The sequence below is a fragment of the Corvus cornix genome, chromosome 2 (assembly GCF_000738735.6).
Source record: "Corvus cornix cornix isolate S_Up_H32 chromosome 2, ASM73873v5, whole genome shotgun sequence".
Classification (NCBI taxonomy): domain Eukaryota; kingdom Metazoa; phylum Chordata; class Aves; order Passeriformes; family Corvidae; genus Corvus; species Corvus cornix.
This window is the reverse complement of record NC_046333.1, coordinates 117,277,032-117,295,251: the sequence shown is the minus strand read 5'-3', so window position 1 is coordinate 117,295,251 and position 18,220 is coordinate 117,277,032. Positions and strand designations below refer to the sequence as shown.

At 37.9% G+C, this 18,220-nt stretch overlaps 1 protein-coding gene across 5 annotated transcripts in view; it reads left to right on the top strand.

Annotated features, from left to right (window-relative positions):
- LOC104690358 (aspartyl/asparaginyl beta-hydroxylase) overlaps positions 1–17,014 on the top strand; it is a 66,757-nt gene extending 49,743 nt beyond the window's left edge. For all 5 annotated transcript variants that reach the window (XM_039548729.1, XM_039548727.1, XM_039548728.1 and 2 more), the window contains 3 exons: positions 414–455; positions 12,701–12,786; positions 14,803–17,014. In XM_039548729.1, coding sequence (XP_039404663.1) covers positions 414–455; positions 12,701–12,786; positions 14,803–14,928 — 254 coding nt within the window. In that variant the 3' untranslated portion in view covers positions 14,929–17,014. The remainder of the gene's footprint in view (positions 1–413; positions 456–12,700; positions 12,787–14,802) is intronic.
- Positions 17,015–18,220: the final 1,206 nt, after the last annotated feature.

The window sequence follows — 18,220 nt, the reverse complement described above, 5'->3', positions numbered from 1 at the left end:
TTAATGTTTGTATTAAGCTGGTGTTCCCAATAGCTTTTAATTAATGAACAGATTTTCTTTCTTGCAAAATAGCTTGCACACTTGTAAGCTGAACAGATTTTCTTTCTTGCAAAATAGCTTGCACACTTGTAAGCGTATATCAACAAAATATATTAAATATCTACAGGGGAAATTCTGTGAAATGTTTTGTGATGGAAGCAATAAGGTAATACTTGAAGCATCTGCAGGGAAAGACCTTTTAGGTAACTATATAGTTCAGAAAATAATTGTGATTATTTTAAAAAATAAAAATGAAACATGAAGTCCTATAGACTCAATTATGTTTTGAATATAAATATTAATATTCTTGTATCTCTTATCATAAAATGTTAACATAAATTTATTTCAATGAAATTATATTTTTAATGTTCTAGGGAAAAGTGAAAAAGAAACTGAACAAGACAAAACAGAAAAAGGTAAGTCTGAAAGTAACATTCTGTTCTGAAATTCAAAACCATGCTTTCTGGGAGGATTGATTTAAATCAGATTAAAGAGTAGTGAAGCTTAGCTCCTGTACGTCTTATGTAGATAAACTGCAGTTGAATAAACATCCAGAGAGCATGTGCTTTTGTAAGTAAACACTTGGTTGTTTCCAAGGCTGGCATCCATGTACGTCAATCAATCTTACCTGGTCACAGAATAGAAGGATAGAATTGTTTAGGTTGGAAAAGGCCTTTAAGGTCTTCGAGTCCAACTCATAACCTAACACTGAACCATGTCCCTAAGTAACACATCTTTTAAATACCACCAGGACAGCCTGGCAACCCTTTCAGGTGAATAAATTTTTCCTAATATCCAATCTGAATCTCTCCAGGAGCAACTTAAGGCCATTGCCTCTTGTTCTGTCACTTGTTTCCTGGAGAAAAGACCAACCCCCACCTCACTACAACCTCCTTTCAGGGAGCTGTAGAGAGCAATAAGGTCCTTCCTCAGCCTCCTTTTCTCCAAGCTAAACACCCCCAAACACTCCCAGCTCCCTCATCAGACTTGTGCTCCAGACCCTTCACCAGCTTCTTTGCTGTTCTCTGGACTCACTCCAGCACCTCAATGTCTTTCGTGTAGTGAGGCGCCCAAAGCTGAACACAGGGTTTGAATGCAGCCTCACCAGTGCCGAGTACAGGGGAACAATCACTGCCCTGGTCCTGCTGGTCACCCTATTGCTGATACAGGCCAGGATGCCATTGGCTTTCTTGGCCATCTGGGCACAGCTGGCTTGTGTTCAGCCAGCTGTTGACCAGCAACCCCAGGTGTTTTTCTGAAGGGCAGCTTTCCAGCCACTCTTCCCCAAGCCTGTAGCGTTGCACCTGAGTCACGGGACAGTTGTGACAACTCCTGCTGTTTCAGGACTAAAATGTTCAGTGTCATACTCCTAGTTTAGTATTCTGGAGGTCAGAGTTTCACCAAGCCCCTTCTGCACCTGAGCACAACAAGGCAACCTGTGCTGCCTGGCCCCTGGAGCTGGGTTCAGCACTGCCAGCTGCACTAAGCATGAAGAGACAGATGCCATGCAAATCAGTCCTTGTCAACACCACGATTAGCTAGTCTGGCTTAGTTTAGGCAGGAAGATGCAGACAAATTAGATGGAAAAGAAGTGAGGTTTTGCTGAAGAGCGCTGTGAATCTGCTCTCCGTACGATGACATTTGTTCTGGCCCCATGCGTTCACTGTCACTGCACAAAGCTTGCACGGCCTCCTTCACTGGGCTTCATGGCTGGTTGCTGATGATGCCCAGAAACCTCAGGGCCTGTGCCAAGGGATTCAGTGGCTCTACTCCTTTTTTGTTCTGTTTCCATTTTCTGTGTGGCTGTTATTTTATATTTGAGTACTTAGGAATGCTGCTTTTCCAATATTTTGGTACGGTTTATTTGGTTTGGTTTTGTATATTGGTATTTTAAACATAAGTTCTAGGACTGACAAACTTTAAACATTTTATTTAAGTATTAAATATGTCATGTGTAAGCATTACATATAAAAAGTAAAAAAAACCCCAACCAAAACAACTTGGAAAGCTTGGCAATTATGCCTACTTTTCCTTTTATTGGCAGGGAATATCTTATTGCACTGTATTTACATACTTGATAGTAGGAAAAAACTCACCTTTATGTGCTGCTTTTATTGACCTGTTAGAACAGTATAATAAAAGGAATTACAAGAGACATCCAGTATGGGTAAAAAGCAGTCATAGGTAAAAATGCCAGCTTGTGTAAGAAACTTACTATTATGCAACATTATTAGTCAGAGCCTGTACAAGAACTTTAGGACATGAAAGTACAACAAAGGGCAGCTACTTTCCTTTTCTACCCTAAGTGCTTTGTGGTTTTGTTTCTTTTTAAACAGCAACTAAATAAATGCCATTGCAGATTACAAGGTTTCTGTAAGGTGGAAAAAGGGATGGTTTTGTTTTCCAGGTTAAATTGATAAAATTTTACATCCTACAGGGAAAAGCAACCCTGCATTTTTTAAAATGAACTTTGTTTATAGCTACACTGCTTGTGTGATTTTCATACAAGTTGAATTTTATTGGACTTTTTTCATAGTTTGAACTGTTTTAAATTTCCACTTTCATTAAAAGTGGGTAGCTATAGATGAGCTAGTCACAGGAAGTGCTATAAGGTACTAATGATTCGGTTTATTTTCAATTAGCCTAATAAGGTGAAGAAATAAATTAGTGAGAGCTGTATTATAAAATATACTGTACTGTGACTGGTATATGTAGAAAACTTGGAAATCTAAGGAGTAGGGAATTTGAAAATTCATGTTTGGCTTGGGTTTAGGGTTTGCTTCTGATTCTGATAGTGCATTCTGATGTGCAAGTCTGCATTTCTTTTGTGGTATTTGGACATACAAGCTCCAAAGAGCCTTCTGTGCAGAAAGTATTTATAGCTTTGAGTAGCTCTTGCAACATTTATCTTCTTTCCTGCTGCAGCCTTCATAGTACTTGGTTAGCAAAGTGTCGTAATTATTACGTAAATTTCAGTATTCAACAGTATTCCATCAAGTTTATTAAAAGTCTTACTGAAATTCTTTGATATTAGCAAAATCCCCCTCTGGAAAGTCCTCTAAAGAAACAAAAATGAAAATAAACTTGTTTCTAACATACAGTTGATTCAAGGTTTCTCTGTTGTATTTGAGGTGGATTCTGCATCTTCTCCCTAAGAATGTAATACTACTGTTTACTCCAGGTATTTACCTTTGAAGATATGTGGGATTCCACTGTGATACCAGTAGCTATCTAATCTGAGGAGGCTAAAGTGCTGTTCTTCTGACTAAATTTAGGGGTTTGCCAGAGGATAGGATCAGTTATCCCCTAAATTCCATTGGGAACCTTTACCAGAGCTCTGCTGTCTGGAGAAAGAGCTTACATGGTAAGCTCACCTCCAGCATTGTCACTTCAAGTTGGGTGGGCTGAGTTCCACCCTTGCAAGCTCTACTTTTAAGAGTATACATAGTACCTGTTGATTTGCAAATTTGATACAGGCTACAGTTAAATGTGAGCTGTGTGCAGAACGACCAACACAGAAGTGTACAGAAGTCTTAATTGTCCAAGTCCAAAACTGCTGCATAATGCCATTCTGAACTAAATATATAGGATATTAGACTATTACAGTGTATTTTTTAATAGAAAGTCAATGCAGAAATTTCTTTCTGGTTTGTCAAAGGATTGCTTGAGTCTAGCCTTCGAGTGAAGCCAAAGTCTTAATGGTTAAAAAGAGGTGAATGATGGAAATACATGCCAAAATTTAAATTATTCTGCAGTTGTTTCTTATGATCAACATCTAACCAACCAACAATAATTTCACACAGAAAGCCCTGTAGAATACTTTGTACTGCAAGGGAAATTGTTCTGGAACTGCAGCTAAGGATTTATTATAGTCATTAGATTCCAGCTTTATTAGTCCCTAAAATGCCTCAGTTTTTATTGTCTGATTACTTCCCCGGATAAGTTGATTATAGTGGTTTTGCCTGTTCTACCAGTACAGTTTAGAATGATCTTTTAATTATTGTAGTGCTCCTGGCTTTAAATTGTCTAGATGCAGTTACTTGGTTTTATACCTTCTAAGTTATCATTTATAGAAGCCCATAAAACAAGTGTAAAACACACTCTCTGTATCTCACCTAATGAGCTTCCCAAACAACAGGACAATGGCAGGATTTTTTCATCATCATCAAATTCTCATTCAAGTGCCCACTGAGAGGCAGCACAATTTCCAAAACTAATTTGGGTAATGATACGGGGCTAGTATCAGGAGGAAGGACAATTACTTGAGCAAATTTTGAATTTCAAGTAAAAGTCTACTAATATATGTGTATGTTTTTCTGAACATAATTGAAGCTTTGAAACTTGGACTGGGAAGGTGTAGTATTGGTGGTGGGTGGCAAAGGGAATTAGTAAAACAAAAGGTCACTTAATTTGTTGGAAAACAACTACGGACCATGATCATTGGTATCTACTTGTCATTGTCCCACGCTCAGAAGTTGCCAAGAGCATTATTACTGAATTTGTATCACAGCAGGGATGGGAGGGTGTTTAGAAAACAAGGCCTATGACCTGCCCTGGAAATTGCTTCCATAGTTTTTCAGAGTTTAAGACAGAGAACTGACAGGAGGAGCCTTTGCTGCAAGTGACTTATGAGATTGCATCACATGAAGGGGTTTTTATTTCAGATTGGCTTTAGAGATAGTGTAACATAAGGAGACATAACTATATTGTTATAGCCTCTACAGTTAAATAATTATAGCTTTTATTAAAACTTTATTTAATATTCAAATTATAGAATAGTTTGGGTTGGAAAGGACCTTTAAAGGCCACTTGTCCAACCCCTGCATTGAGCTCATTCAGTTTTCTGGCTGGCAGTAAGCACAGCATACAGTCAGTGCAGCAGGATTGTTCCAGTGTACTTTTCAATTCAACAACTGGGGATCATGTGTCCTCAAGGTGGCTGTAAAGACCAGCCTTTATCTTGAATCACTTATACCTTATAAAGTAATTAAAACTGGAGTCCTAATTCCTCGCTGTTTTGCATGCGAGTAATAGCAGATTTAACATCAAGGAAGCTGCCAGGAATCCTCCCTTAACATTATAATGACAATACGAATGAATCAATAGGTGAATAAAAAAATCTAATTACAAGAACCAAACCAAATTTATGAGGTGGTTTGTTAGATAGGGAGTAAAGTCTTTCCATCCTCAAGTCCACAGAGAGATTGTAATGTTATTGTCTTTCCATTTCTGAGGAACCAGAAATTTCATTAGAAGACATGTTTAACAAGAAATACTTATGCTAATATGTAATATGGACTCTCATAATCACTGAGCAGGCCCCTCTCAATTGACTGTAAATCCTACAGCATTAGTTTCCAAACACTGAAGCAAGACTTTTTATCCTGTGTGGAAGGCAACCTTCCCCACAAAACTCCAAGTTAGACCAGCCAGGCTATCAGTCATTGCTCTCAGTGAGCAGGCCAGGTTCAAAATGTCAGCTCCAGCACCACAGGTAAGCCTGCCCTCCCACCCCACCAGTTTTCCTAGGCTCTGAACATAAGAAAGGGAGTAGAAGGCTTAGGAAGGGAATCATTAGTACTGAGAGCAAAAGAGGGAGGAGGAGAAAAGGACAGCAAGATTGGGTGGAAAACTGCCTGAGCTAGTCCCAGTTGAGATTTCCTCCTGGCCATGGTTACACATCAGCTAACATGCTCTCTGTTTGCGGTGTACTTCCTGGCACGTCTGTTGGGTCAGAATAGAATCACAGAATTGTAGAATATCTGCTCCCAATATTTTGCAAGGCATAGGACTGAGATTTGTGTGAAGTGTATGGAAGTGCATACTGGTTTTTAGATACAAACGCTAATTGTTCTGGAAGTTTTAATAGCAGCGTGATGTTATCACCTACTTTGCTCAGGAAGAGAGCTCTACATGTATCCTTTGATCAGAGGCTCAAAGTGTGCCAGCAAGGACAGAACAGTTCATGCTATGTGTTGTGATAAAGATACCCCATCTTTTAAATTACCTTTTCAGGAAACAAGTTGAAGCCTTTACAGTGTATTTGACTTAAAAGTTGCTATCTGTTAAAATGCCAAGTGTGTGGTATCTCTCTAGGATAAAAAAAGTGTGTTAATTGTGAAAGATAATCAGGATAGTATTCAATATTTTTGTCCAATTCTGGCTAATGATGTTAACTGTTTTGACATACCGGGCTGATACCTACTCAGGCAGGTCATCAGTGTTTTCTCTTTCAGGAGAATGAAATTTTCCTTAGCCTGGATGATGGTGTTATATTTCAGATGAAAATGTGAAATGGAGAGATTTCATACACACAACCCTTCCCACTTCTCTGGAAGCTAGAGAGGATTCATTTACTCCATTATAGAAATAGTATTACTAGTTTTTTGTGACATTTCTATGAGTTTTTTTCTATTGCTTTGGTCTTAGGGTCATATGTAATCAATTTTTTTTGCCATGTACTAGTTATCTCTTTTTGTTTTCCTTGTTACTCTGTGTAATTGGTTCAGATGCACTTACTGCTTTAACATAATTGTCTACTTGGCATTTTATACTGATTTCAAACCTTGGGTTATGCTCAGTTACACAGGAATTTACAGACATTTGATCATTTGAGGGTGTTTGTCTAGAATTCTAGAAAAGTTTTAATTCCTTGATTATTACATCTTCAGGCAGCTTTTCACAATAAAAGCTGTCAAGTATCAAGAAATACAATTCTGTGAATAAATCAACAGTTTGCAAAAATATTTTTCTGATGTTATTTGGAGAGTTACTTAAGGTAAAAAGAAGAATATTTACAGAACTTGATTTTTTGAATGTTACTAGTGTTTTATTTTCACAGAAAAAGCTAATAATGGCAGTGGTAATGGAGATTGCTTTCAATCGCAAGACAGTGTTTCTAATAACTTATGGCTTTTCTGAAATTATAGCACTGAGGTGAAATTTTGCACTGGGAGAAGTTTTGGAGCTTCAATATTTTATTACTGGCATAGGGCTAGGAGGAATCTCAGCTGCTGTGATGACGGGCACTGTGAGCTGCTGTGGGAGTTTCTTTGGTTGTCAAATAACAGAATGCAAGCTACCAGTGTAATTCCAGTGTTGCCACTAAAGCACATTAACATGTAATAGTATATTACAGAACTTGTAGGACATATGACTAGGTGGGGCCCTAAAGCTTACTTTGTCTCTTTAGTTGACTGAAGGCCTTATCAGCTGTGTGCATTTTTCCTGGCAGATGCTTATACATCTTGTTACTGCAAATTTTCAGTAATTAGAATTCCACAGCTGCCCTCAGCAGCCTGTTCTACTGTGCTTGTTCAGAGATAGTAGTTCCAGATGTTCAAGCCAAATTTTCTGTTATAGCCATTTTGAGCCTTCTCTTCCTTCTCCTGACTATGATGATACAGAAAATAATTTATTCTTTTCATCTCTGTAGCTACACTTTACAGAGCAGTGTGTACCCCTCTTCCCATGGCAAACTCTTTATAACTGCCTTTTTACCCTTTGTTTTTGCTTATTGTTGCTCCCCTCCCCACCCCAATTAAAGAAAAAATATTTTTAAACCATTTTTCAAGACTGGTTCAATTATGTTTAACAATCCAGTTACTTTTCCTTAATTTTGATGTGATTCTCTTGTGGTCTGAAGAGTATTTTGCAGTGTGCCATTATTATTCAAAAATAATTTCTCTGTCCCTTGTAGAAGTAAGACTGTCACTGCTTTTGGTGATGACAAGGTGCTTTTCAACCTAAAACCAAAACATGCCTGGTATTTTAGTTTTCATATGCCAAAACAGTTATATGAAATATTTCATCAACTTTCATTGGATGATATGACAGGCTATTAAGTTTACTGCACATTTAATATACTACATTGCTACTTCTGAAATATTCTCCTATTTTTTTTTTTTAATGCTGTATCTTAGTAAGTGAGATATGAGATTGTTTGTCATCTCTGGTAATTGTTTATTCTCCAACACAAGAACTAGCATAAGAGTTTCTTATAAGACTTCTTCCTAGCTTGCTGCTTTTTCAGTGGAAACTCTTTTCTCTAAGGGAGTCTTCAGGAATCCTATGACAGCAGTCCTAGATAGAATGCCTGTTCTTGCATCCAAGGCTATTATTGAAAATCCTCAGTAGTACTGCTGGAAGTCCACAGTATGATACGTAAAAGGATTATTACCATTTTAATGCTCAACTTGATTTGGACTACAAACCAGCCAAGCAGTTGTGTGATCATGCATAACTTCACTGACATGGTGAAATTTGTCATTGATAAAAAATTACATATATTATCTGAAAACAGATAAGCTATCTTCTTTGTATCATTGAATTTAATATATTGGGTCACATCTGCTAAAAGATTATTGCACTAGAAGGAGGCAATGGATAATTTATTAAAATACCCCTGCAGGGAGATAGCAGGCTATCTGGTTAATATAGAGGAATGCTTGATGGTTACTCTGAAAGCTCCCTGGTGAATCCTTTAACATAGGAATAGAATGGGGGATGAAAATTATTGCTCATTATACAATGTTTACTGTGTTATATTGGTGCCTAGCAGATGAATAATATTTATGTTAACAGCTCCTTTCCAGCTTTTTATGTTGATCTCCTGCTGGTCTAGGGCTGATATATAATTGCACTAAAAATAGGAATACTTTTTTTTTTAATGGAGGGTGGTGAAAAGGTTCTTCCAACACATCACCCAAGTTGGATACGAAGGGAAAGATACTGTATCTTTGTGCCACAGACTTGTAAGATTTTTATTTATTTTTTTAGTTTACTTTTTTTTTCTGAGCATTTTCTCGTCTCCTTGTAAACTCAAATGACCTGCAGAGATGGTGTCCCACAGGCAGTGGGAGTTTCTTGGCGGGTGGGAAAGCTTCTTTCCGTTGCCTCAAAGTAACCTCACTGTTGCCATGCTTACTGAGTTTGAGAAGGACCAAATGACTCTGTCTTTCCATGAATGCTGAAAGCTTAGAAGCTGACAAATAGCTGTCCTGTCTCACTGAAATACAGTTCTTGTGTAGCTGGCCAGCCTTAGATCAAGATTTTCATTCATAAGAACTGAGAATTAACATTTTAGTTGCAGTTTATGTTACTTAGAGGACAGAAACTAAACCAAGTGTTTAGTGGCAATATCCAGTTGGAAGCTTCCCAGATACTGTACCCAGAGGAGCTGACATACCTCAGTTTTCTTGCTAACAGCAAAGGACAGTTTCACATGGCAGCTAAGAGCAAAATGAACCTAAAAAGTCCTCAAGGTCACTTGCTTTCATTGGTTCCTTGTCAGCGACTGAATCATGGACCCAGACCGGCAGGGGATCGAAGGAATGGGCTGCTTTTATACACTTTTCTAAGGCACAGTATTTCCTTATGTGGCGTGACCTACCCCGTGTTGCCACATCAGCAACACACTTCCTTCTATGGGGTGGTCACTTGCTGTTCACCCATCCAGCAGCCCCTCTCTGTAGGCCTCTGCTGTGTGACACCTCCTCCCCCCAGGGTTTGGTGGAGACAAGCCTCTCTGTGCCACCATGCGCTCCTTTGTGCTGCCATGCGCCTCTGCAGGCAGCTTTTACAGCTCACAACCTAATTCTCTCTTGTAGTTCCCCATAGTTCCTTGGGCTGATGTTTCTGGGTTCTTCCACTCCTGCTGTTTAGCAAGCCAGGCCTTAGAAATAGCAATGGTTTCTTGAAAAACTGAGCTGCCATATTTTTTAAAAAGAAAAAATCACAAAACCCAACAAGCCTTTTGCATGTTATGGATTGTTCTTTTCAGGCCCAATGACATTATGTATGAAACTCCTCACCATACCTGTTGGTCACTGTGGACTGAAGGGTTGGGGTGGAGGGATCCTTGCACTTGTAATAAGAGCTGGTTCTGTGAATTTGACTGAATTTAAGGGGTGTGAACACTTGGAAGATAGCCAGTGCTATGCTCCTTAACCATTACTATTATTAAATGCATGAAAAGGCAGTAAAGACATTGCTTTCCTATGAAATGGAGGACAGTAAAGTAAGACAAAGATAGGAATCAGTGACAGATTGGAAGGCATTTCTCCTACATAATTTATGGGGAATAACCAAAAGACATTAAAAACATCTATATTATTAAGAAAAATGCAACACATCTCTTTAGTCGATGCAGTTCCATGATAACTACATTCCTTAAGAGCATTACTGTGTGCTTCAGTATAAATGCTGGATTTCAAATCAGGTTACAATAAAAAACTTGGAAGTGTTTAGGGAAGCAAAAACAAGATATTAAACTATGCTATTTGTTAGTTTATCCTGTAAAAGGAGTAAATTCCTAAATGTCGGACAGTTCTATTTTGTTTTTTTTTTTTTCTTCTTGGTAGCTAATGTCATGGAAAACTACAGTCCCTACTATTATAAGAGGAATCAACAGAGATATAATAATACTAGTGCATTGCTGCTCTAATACCTTTCTTTTATAAATCTTAATTCCTTTTTTTGTATTTAAAGCTTTATACAACCTTTGTGAATAAATAAATGGAATTTAGTAGGATAGCTTAAATTCTGTTCCCCTCCTGCTCCTGGAAAGCAATAGCATCTATTCAACTGTGCATGCCAATACTTCAGAAGAGTTTAAAAAGTGATGTAAGAAAAACTCTTACACAGAGTTGTCCGAGTTCAGCATTGAACAGAACAGTAAAAGTCTTAACAGAAAAAACATAAAAAGGTGTTTATTTTTCACTCCATACAGAAGAAGTTCAGACTTATGACATCCTCTAATGAGCAGATGGACTTACTATTGGTTTAGCACTAGCCAAGGCATTGGTCTCTCTCTGAGGTTTAACACAGATGACGTGATTTATCTGCCTAAAACTCTGTGTAGGATCAGAGTCGCAGAGAGACCGTGTCATTTAATGAATCACGAGCACAGCTTCCAGTAGCATGTGGTGGCTCTTGTCATTCCTGAAGAGTGCACCTGAGGACCTGGGAAGCAGAATAAAACATGGCTAGTTACAATAACTTGTTATTCAAAATACTTGCTACTGCATTGCAGCAGTCTTGTGATGTTAAAACTGTAGGGTGTTTGCTTTAAACTTTATACGTACCAGTTACAGCATTCCCTATTGAAATTTCTACAAGGAAAATAGTAATTTTACTTTTTTTCCTGCTATTAATGACTTACTTTCCATAGAGGGGGAAAAAGCAGTAATGTATAATTAAAACAAAAAAGTTGTGCTACTAATTACAGATATACCTAACTAGTAGTGACTTGTGTCAGACAATACGTATTTCCACTAATTGTGTCAGAAAAGGTGGAAACTTCTTTTCTAGTGAAGTGCAAGTGCAGAGTTAAGCTGTAGCAAATGTGGAGGAAACCAGTCACCTGCTGTCATATCCTTTCAGTAGCATACTTGCATTTTTTTAACAACTAGTATACTTAATGCAACCAAGGAGACATTGTTTAGGAGTAAACTGCTATGAAATAAATAGCTGCTTAAACTGACACCATTTACTTAAATTTGCTTCAAATGCAGTTTACTTTACACAATTTGTTTCACGGCTGGTGTGCCACATACTGCTGCTGCTCTACTGCTGTGTGATAGCTTACTAAGCTGTAGAAACTTAATCTCGTAAAGGGGTCTTAACCTGACATTTCAGCACTGAACTTGTTTTCATCAGGAAGTTCAAGTACTCGACTTTTGGGGTCCCTCCTAACCTAAGTAACTATGATTTCTATGAACTCTTCTAAGCGCAGAATGGGTTAGGTTGGAAGGGACCACAGTGGGTCATGTGGTCCAACCTTCCTGCTCAAGCAAGGTCATCCTACAACATGTGGCACACGATTGTCTCCAGACAGTTCTTGAATATTTCCAGCGAGGGAGACCCCACACCCTCTCTGGGCAATATCTTCCAGTGCTTGGTGACCTGCACAGTAAAGAAGTTCTTCCTCATGTTCAGGTGGAACTTCCCATGCATCAGTTTCTTCCTGTTGCCTCTTGTCCTATTGCTTGGCAGCACTGAGAAGAGCCTGGATCCATCCTCTTGTCACCTACTCTTAAGATATTTATTTATACACGTTATTGAGGTCCCCTCTCAGTCGTCTCTTCTTGAGGCTGAACAGGCCCAGCTCCGTCAGCCTTTCCTCAAAAGAGAGGTGCTCCAGTCCCTTAATCATCTTCGTTTTCCTCCACTGGATGCACTCCAGGAGCTCCATGTCTCTCTTGTCCTGAGGAGCCCAGAACTGCACACAGCACTCCAGATGCAGCCTCAGTGATTGCTCTAGGCAAAGAAGTAGATGTATAGAGTCACAACTTTCAGAAATGACTAGTATGCCCTGATGATCAGGTTTTTCATGATACCATATAAATGTGGAAAAATAACAGTTCCCTTTGCTCTTCCACATCAATTGAACCATTTGGGAAAAAAAATCCTTGACTGTAATGTGATGAAGAATGCTTTTTGCTGAACTTAACTGCCAAGTTACTCAATTTGAATGACTGAAGTTTGCTTTTTCATATAGGAGTTTGTGATTGTAATAAGGAAGGAATCAGTTTCTTTTCAGTGTAATTTGAAACTGCCTCACATGAAAATGATGCACTTTGCCAGCACAGTCCCTAGCTAAGTGTTACTCCAGACAATTGAGATATGAAAGAAGTAATGAACTGTTTGTTAAATCTTCTAGCTAAAAAGAAGAAGCCAAAGCTCTTAAACAAGTTTGATAAGACCATTAAAGCTGAACTAGATGCTGCAGAAAAACTACGTAAAAAAGTAAGTTTTGAATGTTTGACTCAGAACTGTATGCAGTGCATGAAAATGAATAAATTAAAAACTTGGAAAAAGGGAGAATGAATTTTAAATTACTTTGTGTGAAATTAACTTTTTGAAATATTCAGTGCATATTTGTCCTTCAAGTTTAATTTCTGCTGAATAGTTTATCTTAATTTTTTTAAAGCCGGAAGTGTATGTCTGTTCATGTATGCTTGCTCACTGTTAACCTTGAAAATATGTAGCTTAATCACTGAATATCTGCTTTCCACGGATCACATGGAACAGGGTTAGTTCTGTCCTATCAGTGTTATCCACTTGACTACTGAAGTCATGTGTTACCAGAGACCTTTGTGTGTGTGTTAGCAGGATCTCTCAGTAAGTGTTCTGATGCCTTGTGAGCATTAGGTGCAGATCGTTGAAGTAGGTTGAGATTCCGTGTCCTGGGAGTGCCTTTGTTGCTGTACAGCTGCTTAGAGGATGAAACTGATGTTCCTGCTTCTCACCAGTGGCAGCAAGACCTTAACACCAGTCAGTTTGGGTAGTTCTGAGTTTAGTAACTTGACCGTGAAAAGCAAGCAAAAAACCTCCCAACAGTAAAAAAGCTCTTCAGTTATCTCCCCTCATAGCTTCCAATTTTGTACTTTTATTTGAGTATTTCAGAAAACAAGACCTTTGCAGACATGTCCCTTTTCCAGATGTGAGATTAAATAGTGAAGCAAGACTGTGGCTGTTAAAATTGAGAGACTCTAAGTCTTTTGAATGTAGTTCTTCTTAAAACTCTGATATGTCTCACAGACAGTCCTTGCACATAGAGAACAACTGCAGGGCTTTGTTATACCCTAGATTTTCAGTACAGTACAATAAAAACCAATTTGGTCATTCCAGGTGCAGGATTATTCTTGATTTTCAGGACACACTGTGCAGTTTTGACTTTATCAGGCCATCTATGCAGCCCCAGAGTTTTGGTAGGTCTGTGATGGGACTGGAGGGCTCTTGCATAGAGAGCACTAACCTCTGGCTGCTGCTGCTGCTGTTCCTTACTAGAAGCCTTCTTTACAGGTTAGAATACAAAAACAAAAGGAATTTTCATGCTTCTTGCTACTTAAGCAATTGGTTAATGAGAGAAAGGTGTAATAGAAATTTTGGCGAGCCTGTAGGGTCAGTTTGTTGACTCTATTGCTGCTGTGTCTCTTGGTTAGTTAGATAGTTATGCATGTCATGTAGGAATCAGGATAAATTTAGGAACAAATTGGACATGTGTAATATTTACAGATAGCAAGGCAGTTGTGTGTAATAGCCCACTCATATTTATAAAGCTGTAAAGAGGTGAAAGTGGCAGCAAGGTCTATTGCCAAATATTGCCAAGCAGTGCTTAGCACCTGTTTAACAGTGGGGCTGGTTCTTCTCAACTTCTATCTGTACTTGCTAGTCAACATCCATCAAGAGATCAACATCCATCATGAGAATACCACAGTTCCATTCGGACTTGTGTGAGATGTCCTCAGGGATGTTGTTCTGCAAAAGACATGGAGGAAATAGCCATACACTATGGATAAGTCTACAGAATTTCCCCTAGAAGAACTGTAGTTATGACACTGTTCATCATGGGAGGTATGCAGAGGGAAATTTTCCACCTATGTCCAGAATTTTCTTCCTATTCTCTATTATATCTGATCTGGAATTCGTTATTAGCAGTAGGATCTTCACATTTTTATATAGACAGGTTATTTTCGTCTCAGAATTTTATCCAGTCAACAAAGGGAAAGTGAGTAAAATAAGAAAAACCAAGCTATTCATTTTAACCATGGAAAGTAGATTATATTGTTTCATAAATAATGACAATGAATTTCTCTTAAATAAGAAGGCAATCCCAACCAAAGTATGAGTGAAAGCTGTTGATTCATTCTGCACTGTTTTGTGTTTGTTCTTTAATTGTGAAACCGATGTGTTATTAGGTCCTGCATCCTTCAGCATTTTTATTAGAGAGAATTGCTGATAAATATCTCTACTTTTCAGGGAAAAGTTGAAGAAGCTCTAAGGGCCTTTGAAGCATTAGTGAATCAATATCCACAGAGTCCTCGAGCAAGATATGGGAAAGCACAGGTACTTGGGAAAAAAGTGATAGGTGTTGAAAAAAGCTAAAATAAACATTTTGTTTTATCAATAGAGTTATAAACACCAGTCAGGATTAATTTAGAAATTTATGGAGGTTTCCTAGGTAAAAAAAGAATCATGTGATCTGTCATATTGTATCTCTTTCAGTCAACTATCCTTCCCCAATTACTTTGGCAGCTTTTATGTAACTTCAGTAGCAAGTACTGTAAATAACAACAAGATAAGGTACATCCTGTAGATCTCAGGAGAACTGTCAGGTGAATGGCAAGAGATAAATACCAACTAATGGCCCAGTGCAGGAACAACAGGCAGAACTTAGCTGTTACATGCTCTGTGCTGTAGCTGGTAAATCAACACATCAGTTAGCCTGGGATAAATGCTGCTTTTTGCTCTAGTGGGAATAGAGAAGAGGATTTGGAGTTTTTATAGACAGAGTATTAAAGAACACAAATTCCTAGGCAAGGTGTCTTAATTGGCTTTACTTGTGGAGTGAGTTATGTTTCAGGCGTTTCCCTTGAGAAAAAAACGAAAATCTCCAAAACCCAGAAGGCATCAGAAAATAATCTCTTTATTCATAATACTTTTAGGCTGTGTTGGGATGTCTCAAAAGGGAATAATCTTTGAATTTTCTTAAATAGTAAGATAATTCTGTTGCACTAGGAGTAATAAAAGACTCCTTGAACACATTTTAATCAACATGAACAAAGTGAAGCCCTCATTTAGGAAGGAATGGTGCTGTTAGACAATTGATGAGGGCCTTGGAGTCACAACCAGTGTCCACTTGGTTAATAATAGTCATGCTAAAATCAAAACCGTGATTATTCAAAAATCTGTCACGCAAGCACTTGATACACACCAGACCAAATTTTTCAGTGTTCTCTGTGGTGACAGTCTGCTGAACTCTTTGCCTCTTTGCAGTAGGAGACCACTTTGTTCATACATGTGATGGACTTATCTCTGTTAAGTTACACTTTTAATATTTACCATTTTTTACAAATCTACTCATTATATCTAATGGAATATGCTTCCTGCCTCCTCAGTGGTTTTATGGGGAAGGGCAGGTCACTGCAGCCAGTTGTGAGGTCTATTCTCATTCAGAATTCCCATCTCAGTGACCCAGCTTCATTTGTCCATTTACAGCAATTTTTAGTCACCCACTACTGCTTGAGTAATCCATGAAAGGCCAATATAGACCAATATCTGAAGTAATAATGAGATGCATTTTCTGGTAGTATATAAAAACAATGATGATTTCATTTTCTGTAGCCTTTGAAGGTTCATACTAGTCATTTTACTGAACAATCATATTAATATTACCAATGACAATTTTATTGAATCCAGTATGTGTCAGTTCAACCTGTTTGAAGGAATAGGAAAACCATGGGGTTCAGACGATGAATTATTCTTAAGATTTGCATTGTAACACAGTATTATTTTTAAATTGGTATTCGTGCCAACAAAATTCTTTTAAATTTTCTATTTCTCATCTAAAACTAAAACTGCAGAGAAGGGTAAGGTTAAAGGTCTTGAAGGTTAAAGGTAAAGAAGGTCAAAAATTCACCACAAAAGTGTACTTCTACACTTCTGTGAAGCATGAACCACCATTACACGCTGATTTTGTAGATTTGGTATTTAATAAGACCTGAAGATTGATTTTTTTTTTTCTGGATCTCTTAATGGCTTTAAAAGGCCAAAAGTTTTCCCAAAATAATCTGCAAATATTTCATTATTGGTGTGTTTTTCAGAAATATGAACAATTCTTTAATTGATGTCTGGATTACACTTGAGCCAGATACAATAATATTCTACAGAATTCATTAACATCTTTACAGCTGAAAAGAGCAACAGATGGGTTTTTAACCTCCATATATGATTTATACTGGTGAAGTTATGCAGATTTTATGCTGACAATTTTTTGCTTCTTTGTTATATATCTTTAATATTCTTTGCCCTGAAATTCCTTTGAAAAAAGGAGAAATAAATTTCCTAGTGAATGTACATCAGAAGAAATAAGGTATAGCTTAAAACTGATTTCTGAAGCTATCTCTGAAAGCTGCTTGATGAACTGTTGGCTGAATAACCGTATTTTTTGGTATTTCCAATACTAAGTTTTAAAGCAACTCAAGGGAAAAATTAAAGGACAGAAGTGCAAAAAGATTTCAGATACTCACTATAACATACACAGTTAAAGCAATTAACACAGTTGAAGCAATTTCATTTAAAGTGTGTGTTTGATGCAACAGTGAGTTTAAATAGAACAAGAGCTCGTGCACCATCATGCTTGTGATGCATCTCCCCTGGCTCTTGTCTTAAGAAAGAACATAAGCCAATAAATATAGGAGTATTTGGGAGGAATGCATTAAACACATGAAAATGCTTGCATTTATATAAACAATTCAAAGTAAGCCTTCAAAAATTCTGCATTTGAGTCATAGTCTTTTTCAGCTATGGAAGCAAATGAACATGCCTTACCACAGGTGAGATCAGTCATAGCTTCTGTTAGATTCACTGAAGCTGTAATCTCACTGTAGAGAGTTCATATATCCTTTGGTCTGCTTCTGAACTTGATGAACAAGTTTAACTTTTGAAGGAGTTGTAGGGTACATATTCTGTTAACATACACAAGACAAAAGGCAATTTCTAATTCATTTTGCAAGAAAGAATGTAAATAAATTCATGTCAGAATAGATGAAAATGTTTGTTGGTGTGTTTTGATCTGTGTGTTGCTTCCAGAGTGAGGCTTAGTATACAAATAGTCCACAGGCAAAATTTTGCATTTCTTCTGTGTTGTTGAAACAGAGTGCTTCATCTATTTTTGAAAGCAGAAATTATGAATTCTGCAAATATTAATCAAAAATCTGTGTTAATGTTTGTTTTAGGTGCAGATTTTCTCGTACTTTAAACACTTTGTCAGTAACAAGATTTAATGGTAATTCTAGTGTTCTTTCCCGTAAAGCACAACCCATAGTCTAACAATTGCATAGTTTGCCTGGTAAGAAAACAGTTGTGTTTCAGTCTAACAGGTTTGTGCCCACCTTGGGCAGCCGGGGGACCCCAAAAAAAAAAAAAAAAAAAAAAAAAAAAAAGGGTTGGGTTAGGGTTGGCTTAGGGTTAGGGTTGGGTTAGGTTTAGGGTTTGGGTTAGAGTTAGGGTTGGGTTAGGGTTAGGGTTGGGGGTTAGAGTTAGGGTTAGCGTTAGGGTTAGGGTTGAGGATTCGGGTTAGGGTTGGGTTAGGTTAGGGTTAGGGTTTGGGTTAGGGTTGGGTTGGTTAGGGTTAGGGTTATGGGTTAGGGTTAGGTTTGGGTTAGGGTTAGGGTTA